Below are 17,152 nucleotides of genomic sequence, written 5' to 3' on the forward strand. Positions count from 1 at the left end.
GTAAAGTGACCAAGCCAGAAACAGATCTGAACAGAAAATATAAGCTGCCATGATTACGGACCATTCATTGCAGTCAAACCAGGCTGTTCATTGTTTTTGTTTGTTTGTTTTGTTTTGTTTAATCATTCACTTTTTAAAAGTTTATGGATTTTAGAGAGAGAGGAAGGGAGAGGGAAACATTGATTTTTCATTTTACTTATTTATATATTCATTGGTTGATTCTCGTATGTGCATTGACTGGGATGATGCTCTAACCAACTGAGCTACCTGGCCAGGGCTCATGTCCCTTATATAAAATGATGTAGTATTTACATATAACCTGTTAGATGCAAATCCATATACTTCTCACCTGTAGATTACTTCTAATGCTAAATACAATGTAAATGCTATGTAAATAGTTGTTATACTGTATTGTTCAGGGAATAATGACAAGAAAAAAAAGTGCATACATATTCAACAGAGAGGCAACCATCATAGGCCTAACTACATGGTACATGTCAGCAACAACATAACATTTTCCCCTTAATATATTTTTAATATGTATATATTTAATTTCAGAGAGAGAAGGGAGAGGAAGAGAGAGAAACGTCAATGATGAGAGAGTCACTATCAGCTGCCTCCTGCACGCCCCCTACTGGGGATCGAGCCCACAACCCGGGCAAGTGCCCTGACTGGGAATCCAACCATGACCTCCAGGTTCATGGGTCGATGCTCAACCACTGGACCACACCAGCCCGGCTCCCCTAATATTTTTTATCGGAGGTTGGTTGAATCAGCTGCAACTGTAATGTTTTTAGTTTTAGTTTTTACGAAGTTATACAGTCTTGCAGAATTTGTTACAAAGATTTGTTACAAAGAACGGCCTCCTGTGCTCCCTCTGACCATTTCTCCACCCACCCCACCCCCGGAAAAAACCACTTTCACCAATTTTAGTTGAATATTTTGGCATTTATTGCCATATTTTCAACTCATAAGCTTAAATAGGTATTTCTTGACTTTTTTCCCTTGACTTTTTTACTTTAGGCATTATCTACTCACTCCCCACTATAGAATATGGAGATCCAACTCTCCTCCATCCTCCCAATACATAAATGAACATGAATTTTTATTTTTATTATTTTTATTTTATTTTTTAATATATCTTTATTGATTTCAGAGAGAGGAAGGGAGAGGCAGAGAGAGATAGAAACAGCAATGATGAGACTCATTGATCGGCTGCCTCCTGCATGCCCCCTGCTGGGGATTGAGCCTGGCATGTGCCCTGACCAGGAATCAAACCTCGATCTCCTGGATCCTAGGTCGATGCTCAACCGCTGAGCCACACTGGCTGGTCTGGGAGTCACTTCTGTATTCAGTTCCTGCCAAAAATGTGGCAAGTGAAGGTTCGTCCTCCACCAGATTAAACGCAGGGAAAGGATGTGCTCACAGCCCTGAGTTAAATGGCGCTCATGACTGCGGGGAAAGCTAAAATGCACCTCCGTCCTGAGCAGTTTACCGCACTCCTGAAAAGCGCAGAAATCAATACTCGGTAAATAGAAGTCTGGCTTTCAAAAGGAAGCATCTGACTTATAAATGCCACTTCAGAGGCAATTTATCTGACCTGATTGATCTTCAGTTGTCAGCTGGCTCCTATCTTCCTACCTTCAAGTTTCTCCACTTTTCAGCCTTTCTATAAAGAAAGGGGCAAAATAGTGTCTAAGAAGGGGCCCGAAGCAAATCAAAGACCTGGACTCTAATTCTGACTGTGCCATAAACTAGCTGGTGCTTGGGTAAATCGCAACCTTTGTAGGCTTCAGTTTTCTGCAAATTGAAGTGTAAGACTGGATAATCTTGAAGGTGGTGTATTAAGCGAGACTCATTATTAAAAGTGAAAAAAAACCTCAACTCTTATGCTTGAGCAGACCCAGGAGTTTTTTGGTTTGTGTAACTGAATGGCCGTGGGCAAGTTCTGGCTTCAGGCAGAAACTGAGCAGATACTCATATGATGCTAGAAATCTCTCTCTGTCTTTTGAGCCCTTTTTGTGTGTGATTATGTTGGCTTCATGCTCAGGGAAGATCTCCTACAGCCTACTGGCTTAGCAGTTAGCTCGCATAGTGCATCTTAGCCAAAAGTTCTAGTAGAAATCACGGTGCTGAGGCTCATAGGCTCCGCTTACGTCATGAGCTCATCGCAGGGAAAGAGAATATGGTGCTATGATTGGCTAGGCCTGGGTCACATGCCCACTGAGGGGGCAGTGAGAGAAGAGTGGTTTTCCAAGGAAAATCTCTACAGTGCTAGGCAGGCAAAAACAGCAGATGTTGGCTACAGATGGTATAATAGAAAAAATGTGTGTGTGTGTGTGTTTGCATCCAGGCCCTGTCACTAACTGGCTAGGTAACCCTGAATAAGTTGCCTTGGTTAACTCATTAAAAAACTAGGATGAGCCCGGCCGGGCGTGGCTCAGCGGTTGAGCATCGACCTAGGATCCAGGAGAACGGGGTTCGATTCCCGGTCAGGGCACATGCCCGGGTTGCGGGCTAGGCAGCGGATCAATGACTCTCTCATCATTGATGTTTCTCTCTCTCTCCCCCTTCCTTTCCTCTCTCTGAAATCAATAAAGATATGTTAAAAAATAAAATAAAAAAATAAAAACTGGGATGAGCCCTGGCCCGTGTGGCTCAGTTGGTTGAGCAACGTCTCATGCAACAAGAGGTCGCCGGTTCCGTTCCCAGTGAGGGCACCTGCCAGGGTTGCAGGCTAGATCCCCAGTAGGCGGCATGCAGGAGGCAGCCAATCAATCACTCTCATCATTGCTGTTTCTCTCTCTCCATCTCCCTTCTTCTCTCCCTAAAATCAATAAAAACATACTAAAAAAACCCTGGAATGATGTGGAATTAAATGGGATAAGGCATAAAAGTTACCTGATGTGGTAGGAGTGCAACAAATGTTCAGTCTGGAATGCTACAACTTTAAGTTAATGATTCTAAACAAACACTTCATTTCAATACAAGAGCACCCTTCTTAAAATTTTATTTTTCAATTACAGTTTACATTTAATATTATTTTGTATTAGTTTCAGGTGTACAGCATAGTGGTTAGACAATCATGTACTTTGCAAAGTGTTCCCCCTGATATTTGCAGTCCCACCTGGCACCATACATAGTTACTACAATGTTATTGACTCTATATTCCCTATGCTGTATACTTTACATCCCTGTGACTATTTTGTAAATACCAATTTGTACTTCTTAATTCCCTTCACCTTTTTCACAGGAGCAACTCTTTAAAGAATAACTTCCCTTGCCCAGCCGGGTGTGGCTCAGTGGTTGAGCATTGACCTAGGATCCAGGAGATCGAGGTTCGATTCCTGGTGAGGGCACATGCCCGGGTTGCAGGCTCCATCCTCAGTGTGAGGCGTGCAGGAGGCAGCCGATCAGTGATGACTCTCTCATCATTGATGTTTCTCTCTCTCTCTCCCTCTCCCTTCCTCTCTCTGAAATCAATATAGATACATTTTTTAAAAAAGAATAACTTCCCTTATATAATCTCTTGCAATTAGGAGTGAGGGCTCCTAATTTCCAAATTCAGATTTTATATACAATAAAGCCTTGACAACTCAGTTATGAAGATTTCTGTTTAATTAATTTTCTTGTTAATTCAAGGTTAATTTGGCTAAAAGATTCTTTTGGTTTCAACTGTTAGCCCTGAGAATCACTCTAAGTTGTCTGAATCCATTCACTTGCTCTAAGTCCATTCTACTCAATAAATTAGGTTTGCTTTTTGATAGTAGAGAATCTTAGAACACTTTAGGGCTTTGTAGCTCATAAAGTTAGTGCCAAGAGATCGTCCCACAGCAAAGTTTCCACAATCCAGCATTGCATTATATCAAGACATGATTGGAGCCAAAAAAAGTGACTCAATGTAACCACACTCACAAAAGACTGATGTAATTATTCACCTAGCAATTTATTAATTTATGATCAGGATAATGTTCGAAGACCATCAAATATCAATGTTCCCCTATCCAGGAAAGCCCCTCCTCTGTGCCAGAAAACAAATAATTCATCAGCAAGTAGCTTGGTAGGCATGGAGTCAGTCTTGAGGACCACCTTACTGAGCCATGGTGAGGTCTGACAGAGCACCGCCATGGTGACCCAACTCACTGTACCAAATGTAGCATCTGCCAACCTCTGCATTTTTTTAGCTTCTCTTTTTCGAGTCCCAACTGGCCATGCCTCTCTGATTCCCTTCATCTATATCTGGGTCCACACTATCTATAACCATTCTAGTTGATGAGATGTCACTTAACCAATTATAATCACAATCCAGTTCTGCCTTCTTGAAGTTTCACTGGGTGACCACAGTGGAAATTTGTGTGTGATCCCAAACTCTTCAGGCATCTGCTTATGTCCTACCCCCCCCCCCCAGCCCCAGTAGCTAATCTCACCCTTCCTGTATGGGTTTTACTAGTTAACCACTGAAACAGTCAGATTTCCCTAACAGTCTACTTCTTGGGCACCCTTTAGAGATACTATCAAGTATTACCAAGAAGGGTGCTCACTTGGAGCCTCAATTTGTAACATGCTCTGTAAGTACGTCACATTTTGTGGGTTTCTGTTTTTCACTTAGGGGCGATATTTTTGTTAATCGAGGCATTCAGTTTAGAGTTTTGAAGGTGCTGCTTCTATTAAAGGACCAAACTCTCCGACCCAATTCTACTTTGTTTTTCTACCTCACCGTCTAGACCTTGGCCTCTCTGATTCTAGTCCAATTACATTTAAACCCTTCACTCCTATTTTCCACCTGTGCTTACTTCCAACAGTCGCAGTCCCCTCAGCCTGTTGTTTTCCCCTCCGGGCGTCGTTTTAACAGCTCTGTGATGGGGATCTCCTAATCTCTCTCCCCCATTTCCCCTGGCTCTAGTATTCACTCTTCTCCGTCTCCACCTCTGTGTTTCCTTCTTTCCCTTGTCCCTTCCCTTGGGGGTTTATTTAATCCTTTCCCCCCACCCGATTTTCTCTCTGGTTCTCCACAGTCGCTTTGCCTGTTCCTCTGTCTCCATGTACAGCCCTGACTGACTGTCTCTCACCTTCCTACCGGCCTCTGCCTACCAGTTCCCGCCGGTCTGTCGGTCTGTCTTTGTTTTGCACTGTAGCTAGCTGCTTGTCCTTTGTCTTTACGCCTGTCTCCAACACCACATATTTCCTGCTCTCGCTTTCTGTCAATAAATCTTTCCTCGGACTGCCTCTCCCACCTGCTCTTCTGCTCCTCAGCTCCCCAACAAAGCCCCGGTCCTTTCCGCCTCTCCCCTCTCGCTCTGCTAACCTCTGTCTGCCACCCTCCGTCTCTCCTGAGCCTGGCTGCCCCTCTTTGGCACTCACTCTCCCTAAATCACTGCTAGAATATCTGTGCCTTCCACCCTTGGGTTCCCTTCCTGTCAGCCTTTAAAAAAAATCCCCCCCCCCCTTATTCTCTTTGTTTATGACCATTTTCCATTTTACCAATTCTACGATTTGGGTTTATCTCAAGCTTCTACAACAGTCTTTCTCGATATTTGTGCCAAGGATCCTCTGTCTTGCACTCCACTCCCTTGGCCTCTGTCTCTTCTACGCAGCTAACCCTCTGTCTTTTTCTCTGTCTCTCAATCTATGTCTGTCTGTCTCTAACATCCCCTTTGTCTTTCTCTAGCTCAGCTTTTTGGGCAGGATTTTAAAAAAATCTTGCTGTCTCTTGCTTTTGCTCATGTATCTTTTCTGTGGGTGATTAAGGGTTATCTCGTTTTGTCCATTGTTTAGTAGAATAGCAACCTTAATCTGCTCTACACTTCCCATAACCTGGATGTTCTGCCCAAAAAAGGGAGGGGGCCTTGTGCAACAGCGAAAAAAAGAATGCAGTCCTGGCCGGTAGCTCCGTTGGTTAAAGTGTCGTCCTGATGCGCCAAGGCTGTGGGTTTGATCCTCGGTCAGGGCACATACAACAATCAACCAACGAATGCATAAATAAGTGGAACAACAAGTCAATGTTTCTCTCTCTCTCTTTCAAAAATCAATCAATAAATAAATAAGAAAAAATGCAGCAGAAGTGGCGGGGGAGAAAGGAGAGCTTGGGAATGACTTCCAGAAGAGGCAGACATTCCTTAATCCCTCTGCAGCCAAAAAGAAGCCTTTCATCAGCTTCTTCTGCCTCTGCCTCATTCCTTCCATGAAACCCTAGGCCTACGAAGACCCTACACTGTGCCCCCAGAGTGGCTGTTTGAGTCCCTACTATGATTCTGGACTTCAGCACTGTCCTGAGAGACCCAACTCCATGTTCATCCCTCTAAAGTATGCATTTTCTTTGAAAAGGTCAAGAGATATTTGAAAAGGTCAAGAAATACTACTACTACTAATAATAATGAAGAGGCAGATGCTAGACACAGTAGGGTTAAGGTTAAGTACAAACAGAAGAGTGGGGTTTTGAGAACCAGAAATATCAGCAGCAATCCCTATGGCCCAGGTTCTTTGGCCTCTTGGCAGCTGCTATGTCTACACAACTACTGGCTACAGGCAGCACCTGTTGTGTTCCCCTCCCACTGCCAGAATTTGGTCATAGGTGAGGTCTCTCTTCCCGCTGGCCTTACCACCTCCATACCAGATCTCTCTGATCCTAGTAAGACTTCACCTTTCCTCGTATGTCCCTGTGCTAAAGCAAAGGGTTTCTGTTCCCATCGGCGGTTTCATGCATCCTGCCACTCTTTGGCACTGGCTGTACCTCTTGAATTAGTTTCCTGGAAAGGATGGTTATCTGATGATGAAATTCAGTGAATAATAGCCCAAATTCCCACCCACCCACGAACATTAGCATTTCTTCTCAGATCCTAGGAATGGGGGAGGGGTATGAATTAGCTGGAAGAGGAACTGAGATACTGAAAATCCAGTCCAGTCCTTAACCCAATGAGGGGATGGGCATTGAAGACCACTGTCTCCTTGTCCTGGTCCTACCTCCCCCAAGACTGGCAGAAGAGGAACCTAAGGCCTCTCTAGTCTTTCAGGCTGAGAGGGGAATCATCCCTGGTGACAGGCTCACCATCACATGTCCTAGTGCCCTTGGTTTCCTTGTGCCCAGGGATGGGTGAATGAGGCTGAGACCGCAGGACATCACTGACCAAAATGCGAACACCCAGTGTGATGCTCATGGTTCCCACAGTGGCCAGCCCGGTGCCACCAAGGACAACCAGAGCAGGAGGCACCTGATGGTGCTGCTGGATCAACCACAGACTCATCCACCCCAGTGGTACCAGGCGGAAGAGGGCCAGGGTGGCCAGGGTGGCCCAGCTGGCCACACTGAAGGCCAAGGATGGGGCCTGGCGAGAAAGCAGCAGCAACTTTCTGAGGTGCAGGCAGGCAGAGTTCAGCTCTAGGAGCAGAGACACCACGGAGAAGCCCACATAGTGGCTGGACAGAATGGCGGTGCTGAGGCAGCTCACTACCTGGGGAGCCAGGGTCAAAGGTTAGAGGACCTTCCATGACCTACCACCCGTCGTGTCTCCATATCCCAGTCCTCCAGAAAGGGGCTCCCAAGCATTTTCTGTCACTCCCTCTCAAAATACACCCAACTTTATGCTTACTCTATGTCAGGAGCCTGGATGGCTTTGAAACAATCTTTCCCTAGGATGGAAGCAGCCTTGGTCCAGAGGCTGTCTTCCCTGCAGCATCTGCACAGTACCCCCCGGTACTTCATGCCCCATCCCCACTCCCAATACTGGGGCTCCCCCTTCTCAGAAAAGCTCCATAGTCAACATTTCTGCAATTGACAGGACACCCGTGGGAATCCAAGCTCCTGAGGCAGTGCCCAGGCTCCCAACTGTGGTGGAGCAGTCAGTCCCCTCCCTCAATTCAGCCCAAGGTTGGGAAGCTCAAGCCCAGGGGAGAGAGGGTGTCAGAGACTCTCTGGGAAGTCATTAGGTGTAAAGCTGATGAGAGATTGGGGCCCTCTGTCTGGGCACCACCCCCCTTCCTGTCTTCCCTCCTCCTGAATCTCACCACCAAATGGTGACAGAGAAGCTCCCAGGCCTGGCCCAAGGTTTGGTTCCACAGCATGTCAGCTCCATCAGCCAGGAAATAACCTGTGGGGAAGGACGGTGGCGGGGGGAGCATTGCGCTTCCCCTAAGCCAGTGTACAGCCTGGAGAGGAATCTCCAGCCCCTACTTTTTCCAGTTTTTTTAGTTTCCCTCAGTAAAGCTGACAGAAGAGGACCTGGAATTACCATTGGAAGCTTGCTCCCCACTCCCAAACTGGCCCAGCCTTCCCTGCAGACTTACCCACAGACACAGCCACCAGCCCCAAGGCCCAGGGCGGGTGGCCACGAATGGGGTCCGCGGCCATCTGAGGGTAGAGCAACAGCCTGGAGGAGATGGGGGAGCCACGCTCAGCTTCGTGCTGACCCGGGCTCCAATCCCCTGCTGGGCACTCCCGCCCACCCAGTCCCAGTCTCAGACCCTCAAGGATTAGCATCAGTTTTAAAGGTGCCGCCAGGCCTTGGAATGTTAGCTTTCCATCCGTCGCCCTCACCCAGGTGCCTCCCGAACCCCTAAGCCCCGCACCCCCGCACCCGAGCAGCGCCCCGGCGCCCGCGAGCAGGCTGTGCACCAGGGAGACGCAGATGTTCCGCCACTTCCAACGGTCCCGGGCCGCAGACCTCGGCGTGGGCAGCAGCTGCAGCCCCCAGTGCAGCCCCCGGAAGGCAGCGAAGGAGGCGCCGGTCACCAGGAGCCCCGAGGGCGCCATGGCCTGGCCGGCGGGTCCAGGTCCGTTCCCGGGCCCCTGCGCGCTCGGCCCCGACACGCCCAACGCGCGCTCGGGGGACGGCGGGCCGAAGCCCCGCTGCGCTGGATCCCGGGCTCCCCTGCCGGCCGGGCCTTTGGAATCTGCGGTAACTTTTCCAGGAATCGTCCAGGAGCTCTCGGCTGGGCAGCGATTGGAGCAGCCGCGCGGCCACCGCCCCTGGAGCCAAGGCAACCGATCGCGTCCCGCCCTGGCGACCGAGGGCAGGTAGGGGGCTCCGGGGGACCCGGCGGCGCAGCGGAGCTCGGGGGACTTCCGGGATATCGAGAGAAGTGTTCCCCAACTCCAGTGTCCTGAACTCTTTAGAGCTCCAGAAATAGGTCACTAATCTCACCTGACACTCCCGGAGGCCCAGCCCCACTAACTTTCACCTCTTTTCCCTGCTCTAAAATCTTATTCCTCCCACCCCACCCACACGGCCCTGAAGTTAGAGGCCAGAGCGAACCCACTGCCACCTGCCTACACCTCGCCGCCGCACCCCTCCCCCGTCCCAGTTGCTGGGGAGAGGGCACTTCACCTCCTTGAAGCCACCCCTTCTGCCTCCAGGCCTCCTAACGCATCCCAGCAGCCGCCTAATTCGGGGAGCCCTGCCCGCTTACATGTCTCGCAAACAGAACGGCAGCTCCGACTTTGGAGAAGAGGCCCACTGGGAACTCCTCCCCCACCCATTTTTGGGGGCCCTACAGAGGAGACGCATTATTAGGAAGGGGAGACAAGGGGAACTACTCAGCACCACAGTCTTGAAAAGCATCCTTCCCCCGAGGGTGGTACCTGTTGGGTGGATAGAATCTCTTTTCCAATCTGAGGCCAGGAGCGGTGACAGGGAGTCACCTCGAGGTTGGGGCAAAATCAGAGAAAAACAAAGACCCTCGGTGCTTGCAGCAGCAGGACTGTTAGGATTCCAGAACCTTTCAGGCTGGAGAGGATACTCTTCCCCGTAACCCCCATTTCCTGAGGAGTGATAGGTTTTACCATTTTCTGTCTTACCCCACTCCACACCTTGAGCTGGCTGCCAGCCAGAAATTGAGAGCCAATTCCTGTGTGGAGCCGGGAGATTCTAGCTACTCCCAGAGAGTGAACCTCTTAAACAGGTGCTCCCCCAAACTCTCACAACCCCCTTTCTCCACCAAAACCCCATTAAGTCCAAGGGGCTAGGGGGCACCCCTTCATTCTTCCATACTTACCTCTCCAAATATTTTTAAAAAATTTTTTGTAGAAATTACATCTTCCACCTCTGTAATTTTACCAGATAAATGTTCTCTTGCAAAAAACAAACCCAAAAACAAACAAAAAATATTACAATGATTTTGCCCTAGCCAGTTTTGCACAGTGGTTAGAGCATTGGTCCTTGAACTGAGGAATCCTGGGTTCTATTCGGATCAAGGGCACACGCCCTCAGTTGTAGGCTTGACCCCAGGCCCAACGGTATGCATGCAGGAGGCAACCAATCGATGTGTCTCTCTCACATCAATGTTTCTCTCTCTCCCTTCCATTCCCTCTGAAGAAGCAATGGAAAAAATAGCCTTGGGTGAGGAAAAAAATTATAATGATTCTTTTAAATTTTATTTGTTAAATGAAAGCCATACACAATTAATGTAGCAAATTTGGAAATTATGAAAAAACTGAAGAGGAAAATTACAATTACCTTATTCCACCATCCAAAGGTAACGACTATTATTAACACTTTGGAGTATATCTTGTCTTTATCTCTTTTATGTACGATATGTAAGTATATACTTATATCTTAAAAAACAAAACCGAGATCACATGATATACACTATTTTTAATAATCTTTTTAATATTCAAAGAACATTTTTCTTTTCAAGTACTCTTCTACATGACTTTTAATGGCTGCACATTACTCCACCACCTGGATAGATATACAATAATTTACTTAAGCAATCCCCTACTGCAAATTTTCTTTACAGCAGAAATGATTTCCCAGACAGGTGCTTCCCATTTTTCTCTATTGCAATGCTGGAACGAACATCTTATAACTAAACCTTTATTTTCTTAGGCTAAATTCCCAAATGTAGAATTACTAGGTCAAAGGTCACGGTAATATGTTTGATACATATTACCAAACTTACATCCAGGAAGGCTGTACCAATTTGTACCCCTATATGCAATGTACCGGAGTGTTATTTTAGTACTCCTTTGCCAACAGCTGGGTCTTATTTTTTCTGTTATAGCTTGCTATGGAGAAAATGCTTATAGGTATATTTGCCTCTCTTTACTAATGAAGCACACATTTTTTTTTCATGGTTTTATCCAATTGAATTTCTTTTATGAATTTCCTGTGTATGTCCTTTCACAGCTGGCTCTTGTTCCTTGAAGTTGCTTATATAAAAACTACAGGGTGGAGGAGAGGTGGAAGGAGGACACTTCAACCTGGTCCCACATCTCTGAAGGAGGCAGAAAGGCTGAAGATGGCTGGACGCTTGTCCTTGCTGGAGGCTGGCTGTCCTTCCTCTTCCTGGGGTGCTCCTGGCCTTTCTAGGCCCCTTCGGCAGGGTGCCCAAACAGGTCCCTGTGCTCTCCAGGCTGTGTCCTTCACTCGTCTTCCGCCCGCCTCTGTGTTCTGAGGCTGCTCTTCCTCATCTCTGCTCCATGATAGGTGAGGATGGCAGAGCCACACACCCAGGGCTGGAAGGAAACACTGTGGCCAGTGAAGCAAGGAGGAGGGGAAGAAAGGATGGAAGCAATGTCCAGGAACAGAGTGATCTTTGTTGAGGTCTATGAGTGGACTCAGTCTACCCACCCCCTTCTACCACAGTCCCACACACATCCAGCTTTGGCTGCAGGAGAGCTGGGTTCAATGGTCTACTCTCCCCTAAATCTTTCAGTTTCTCATAAATGGGGAATAGGACCCAGCTCCTGGTACACCTCTTCCTCTAAAATAGAACAAAAAGCTTTCTGCAGCCCCTAAAGGTGGCTACCTTCAGGCAGGGAGAATGGACCAAGGCTGAACCACACCAGAGCCTGAGCCAAAGAGTGAGATTGGATCAGGAGCTGGGGGTGGCAGGTTTACACTGCCTGATACCCCAAGGGGGGTCACATCCCAGAACTCAGCTCTTCTGGTTGTTGAAGGGGAGAATTTCCTGCCTGCACAGGCCTGAGCTGAGTCTCACATACCATCCTGGAAAGTAAAGTGAGGAAAGAAAAAGCAGTGGTAGCTGGAACCCCATCAGGGGCTGCAGTCCTGTTTTGGGTGGCAGAGGATGCCTGGGGCCACCTTTGCATGAGAAATCGATGTAGAGATAGAGCTCCTAATAGGCCCTCCAACCCTATCCCCACCCCCAGCTCCTGGGGTTATGGTCAGGGTGGGGAGGGGCAACAGCTTAAGTGAAAAGCTGTTTTGTTCCCGCCCCAAGCTCTGAGTCTGCACAGATGGGTTTCAGATTCCCTCAAGCACACTCAACTGGGTGATTTCCCCAGCTCACAGGTAGGTGGAGAAGCTGAGACAGGAAGTCTAAGGATCCCACATATAGGTAAGTATCCCTGAATCTGGAGTCTGGGCCAGTCTAAGGAAATGCAGGGAAAGGTAAGAGCAGGGGCATGACTACTGAGACGGCAGTTTCAGTATGACTTTTTCCCTGAGAGGAAGCTTGCTTCTGGACCTCACCTGGAAAGGCCAGTGGAAAGAATGAGAGGTAATAAGGGGGATCAAGAAAGCTATCTGGGTAAAGGGATAGACAGGGTTTTCTTTGCTCCACTTCTTCCCATTGTCACATAAAGACTGACTAACCTTGGGTAGTCAGGGCCATCTATTCCCTAATTTAGTCAGGGTCTCTAATCTAATATTGTTCTCTCTTGCTGCTCCAATCAGGGTAAAGGTTCTCCAACTGAACAGGGTTCACTTTCCTGAAACATCACCATCACTCCTGCTGTTCAGACTTTCCCAGCCCCAGTTCTGTCACCTTCCAGATGAGGGGGAAAGCAGCTCCTTCTCCTCCTCGAAGCCAGCGGCAGAGGGCAACAGTTCTTCAACTGGCAGCTTTAGCTGGGTCAGGACATAAAGCTTGCCACTGAAGAACTACTGCGGCTCAGCCAGGTGAGGGTGTGGGAGGTACAGGCTCCTAAAGGCAAAGGGAAGAAAAACGAGAAAGACCTGAGCAGGGCCATGTCACAGGGACACTGTCCCACTGGCCATCCAAGTCCACCCCAGCAGGCACTCAACCATCTGTGAAGCATTCTTGGCTCTGACCTGTGCCTGCAGGAGCTGTTAACTTCAGTGAGAAGCAAGAGGCAGCTCTAAACATACTTCCCTTGCTCCTCTTTCCAGAGCCAAAGCTGTAGAAACCCAGGCTCCCATCCCCTTTACCCCAGCTACCCATGGGGGAGGGGGACAGCCTACTCAGCATTCAGAAAAGGCAGGACATGGGACCCAGGACACACCCCACCCCTTCAGGAAGGTACTAGGTAAGAAGTTGTATCTCAGGTCCAGCAATGTGAGTTCAGTGATCAGCCCAACTGACTTGTTCCCAGGGAGTTCAGCTGGAAGAATTTTGGGGGCCTGGATCTGGGGAAGACTGAAGAAGGGAGGTCTAGAGTTTGGAAGGTCAGGAGAGGCTCCAGGGACTGTGAGGAAGGGACAAGGGACCAAAGGCTGGAGGGGAGGGAGATTAGTCAGGGAGGTTGGGCAGCGTCCCCAGGACTCTCAAATGCCAGGCATTCCGCTAGCGCATTCCGGGTACATCTGGTATGAATTCCAGGCTGTCTGCCGGCCCCTCCATGTCTGAACTTTGTTCCAAGTTCCAAGCCCCGCCCCCACAGTTCCAACGCATGAATCAGCAGGAAAAGCCGGGCCCTGCAGCATGGCCCAGGGAGGGGGCTGGGGGCGTGGCAGGCTTGGGGGCTGTGAGCTGGGAAGGGCGGGTCTGTGCTGACACGGCCCAAGGGCATGCCCATGCCAATGGGAGGGGCCAAGGTGGTCTTGCCTTGAGATTTCCATACTCAGCGGTTAGGAAACATTAGGGTAGGGGTGGGAGGTTTTCAAATTACTAAACCCTCTTGGGAGGCATGAACTTTGAGGTACCTTCCTTCCACCAAGTGACCAGTCCCCAACTCCTTCCCATTCCCCTCCATCTGAGCCTGCTCTGGTCAGCTCATAGGACTTAGCGGTTGCTGAGAGTTTGTGCCAAGCAGGTGCCCTTGGCTGCAGGGCGGGGTGGGTCCAGGGCACTGACCCTCTGACCAGCTGCTCCATCTACCTTCTGGCACCCTGACAGCTTCCAGCCCAGTCTGACAGCCAAGATGACAGGCCGAAAGAGTTGGAGGCTGGAACTAGGGCCGGAGGGAGGTGGGGGCGATAGCCTAGCCCGAGGCCACGGGGAGGGGCCAAGAGTTGGCCGAGAGGTGGGGAGAGAGGGAGCCCAGTGATGACTAACCCAGGCGCCCCACCCAGCCAGCCAGTTTCCCAGGCGGTCGGGGCCAGGCCTGGGCTAGGGCCCCCACAACCGGACAGGCTTGGGGGAGGTGCAGAGGTGACCTTCTCTCGGCCCAAGCTAGTAAGGCTGGGGAGGGGGGTAGAGTTTCCAGGCCCTCCTCGTGCCCGTTCCCCCCACCAACCGCGGTGAAACCCTAAACCTTTGGGTTGCATAAGGCCCCGGCACCACCGCCCCCTACTCCCCTCCCCTCCCCTCCCCTCCCCCCTTACATAACATCCCCCGGAGGGAATGAGAGGAGGGGCCGGCCCGCCCAGAGACCCCTTCCCTGCCAGGGCACTTGGCTGGCCCTGACCCAATGAGTGCCGACAGACGCGAGGCACCTCTACGGCCTCCCGCCCGGTCCAAATCCTCCCCAGGCTGCGGGGTCGGCTCCCGTATCCCCCGACCAGAGGGCGTCGAGGTTGGCCGCCCCCAGCCCTCCCGCCCCTCACCTTCCTCCCAGCTACTCAAGACCTTCCGCCACGACTCCTGTCCCGGCCTCTTTTTAAAAACCTCCTGACACGCTCCTCCAGCCAGTCCAGGACCCTCTCCCCGCGAGCGCCCTTGCCTCGGCCGCCCCCTCTCCCCTCCCGCGGAAGGGCAGGGTGTGGCCGCCAGAACCCTACTTGCCCCCATTACCCCGTTAGCACGGTTCCCACCAGTGCGTCCAGGACCCCAGCTCACACCCACCTGGTGCTGGGTATGTGGGGGGTGCGGAGGGTAGGGGAGCAAATCAGTGCGTCCGTGCCCCACGGCCGGCGGCGCTCTCTTCCCAGCGCCCAGCACACACCGGCTCCAGTCTCCGATCAGCTGGCGGCGTCGTGACGCACAAGTTGCGTTTGCACCTCCCAGAGCCAATCACCGCCTACTGGTGGGCAGCGTGACCACACCCACTCGGGGACGCCAGCCCTTCGCTCTAGTCCCGCCCCTAGGGCTGTCTTAGCTCTGATTGGCAAGGAGGCCACCCCTTTGCCTAGTAGGATTTCATTAAGCCACACCTACCAACTCACGAGTTGGCCAATAGGTGAAAAGGTGTGGCTCAGCCGTCCGCCTTGGCTACTATCTTTGAAGAGCACTACGTCAAACTAGGGTTCGAAAGAGCAGAAGGAAGTAAAGGCGTGCGGTGCATACTGGTCAATGTAGTTCTCGATCTGACACCCCGTTCCCAGAATCCAGAGCGCTCTGTGAGTTGGCATTTTTAAAGTCATCTCTGAATCCATCCCGGCGAAATCCTTAAAGGGAGACAGCCCCTCCTTTTTGGAGCCGTGAGTGCTTCTTTTAGACAACCCCAAAACAGATTCGCTGACCTCTGCAGGAGGCTCTCTAAGGAAAAGTGAAGCAGGCGAAGCCCCAGGAGTGGGCAGAACTGAAGGTGGAAATCGGCCCCCAGGGCAGCAGATTCTTCCACAGGATGGGAACTCCTGAGGGCTTTTGGGGTACAGAGGACTGCCCACCTCGCCAAGCCCCAGCTTCCACTGGAGAGATCTAGTCCACCCCTCCTGGGGATGGGGGTGGGAGGGAGGCTTCCAGATCAGGAGACTTCTCTTGGAGATGTCTCGTCCCAGCCGCAGGGACAGAGCCGCTTCCTAACAAAAGACTCACACTTTTCGGCGGCTGTGAAGCTGGAGAGGTCCCGGCCGTGCCGAGGACGTCGGATCTCATCGCCCTCCCAGTCCTTCGACCCTCCCGCGAAAGGCCCTCAATAAAATGGTTTGCTTACCCTCGCCCTCCCCCCCAAAAAAAAAAAAAAGATTGATAGCAGTCTTCACCTGAGGGTAGAAGGAAGACTTGTGCTCAGAAACTAGGGGATGGGCCGTGTCAACGTGCCACGGGCCGGCCACCCCATCCTGTGCCTAATACCCCCATTCAGTACCGCCCTCCAGAAGCTTTCCACTGACTCAGGCCTACTTAGGGAAGATATTTCGAAGCTAAAGACCAATGAGAAGGCGGCTCCTTCCCTCAGGGGCCAATCAGCGTTTAGAGGGGCGGGGGATGGGCAAAAACCTGAAAGGAACCCAGTGACTTGGCAAAAGCTGCCGAACTGCTTATTTAAAGGGGCAAGTCCGGGACCCATTCCACCTCATCACTCCTTCGCCCTCCTCCCTCCGCGACTGAACAGAAACGTGTAGCCCGGGATCCATGACTTTTCCATAAGCGCCAGATTGGCGGTGAGGGTAACTGAGCTGGAAGGATTTGCCTGGAGCGTGAGGTAGTTTCTTCTCTACCAAATACGGGCTCTGCCAAGCGATTGCTATGGTTCCCAGGAGCTCCAGAATTCTGAACTTGCGTTCAGAACATTGTGCCTTTAAGGAAACTTCCTGCCTTCCACCCCAGTAACAGCTGATTGTTGGAAAGTGTGACCCCAGGGGACGAATCAGCTGTTACCACATCCTCCTCTTGGCCTGCCCTACTCCATCCGCTTGGTCCCTCCTCCCCCACCACCGGTGGGGAGGGGAGGAGAGGAAGGAGATGGAACCCCAAATATGGGGGACCCGCTTGTATGTTCTTTCCTCTTCCCTCTTTCTCACTGTCGCCATCTGCCCTCCCCTTCTCCCTCCCCCCAATCTGCTGCTTAGCTCTTCAGAGGTTCTGAGCTTGGAGCCAGAGGTATTTCCTGTCAGCGCCCTCAGCTCAGACCCACCCCTCCCTGGCCTAGTAAGGGAGGCCAGTATTGGGGAGGCCCAGAATGGAAGCTGGAGGGGTGTGTGCGGGCCCCAGGAATGGGTTCTGGGGAAAGTCCAGCGAAGCTGCGGACCAAGCCTAGAGAGGTATGGCTGTGGAGAGCAAGCCTCCTGGGTGTCAGAACCCTTGCTCCCCAGGCCAGTTGCCCTCTACTCCCTGCTCAAGTTGCCCTATTCCTCCCCAGACAGGGGCTTGCTAAGGGGATCCTCCTGGCCTTGCCCGTTCAGTCGATTTCTAA

General features: G+C 50.7%; 1 protein-coding gene and 1 long non-coding RNA gene across 2 annotated transcripts; both read right to left on the minus strand.

The window, feature by feature from the left end:
• Positions 1 to 3,001: 3,001 nt before the first annotated feature.
• Positions 3,002 to 8,919, minus strand: TLCD2 (TLC domain containing 2). Its single transcript, XM_081162259.1, has 4 exons — positions 8,571 to 8,919; positions 8,281 to 8,363; positions 8,002 to 8,084; positions 3,002 to 7,448 (listed from the first exon to the last, which is right to left on the minus strand). The coding sequence occupies exons 1-4, from the start codon at positions 8,744 to 8,746 to the stop codon at positions 6,999 to 7,001; spliced, it is 792 nt and encodes a 263-aa protein (XP_081018385.1). The 5' UTR covers positions 8,747 to 8,919; the 3' UTR covers positions 3,002 to 6,998.
• Positions 8,920 to 10,346: 1,427 nt separating this feature from the next.
• On the minus strand, positions 10,347 to 16,086 carry LOC308546718. Its single transcript, XR_013997380.1, has 3 exons — positions 14,923 to 16,086; positions 12,724 to 12,882; positions 10,347 to 11,462 (listed from the first exon to the last, which is right to left on the minus strand). It is a non-coding gene; the product is annotated as an uncharacterized lncRNA (long non-coding RNA).
• Between the last annotated feature and the right edge of the window lie 1,066 nt (positions 16,087 to 17,152).

The sequence above is a fragment of the Miniopterus schreibersii genome (genome assembly GCF_964146895.1).
Source record: "Miniopterus schreibersii genome assembly, chromosome: 16".
Classification (NCBI taxonomy): domain Eukaryota; kingdom Metazoa; phylum Chordata; class Mammalia; order Chiroptera; family Miniopteridae; genus Miniopterus; species Miniopterus schreibersii.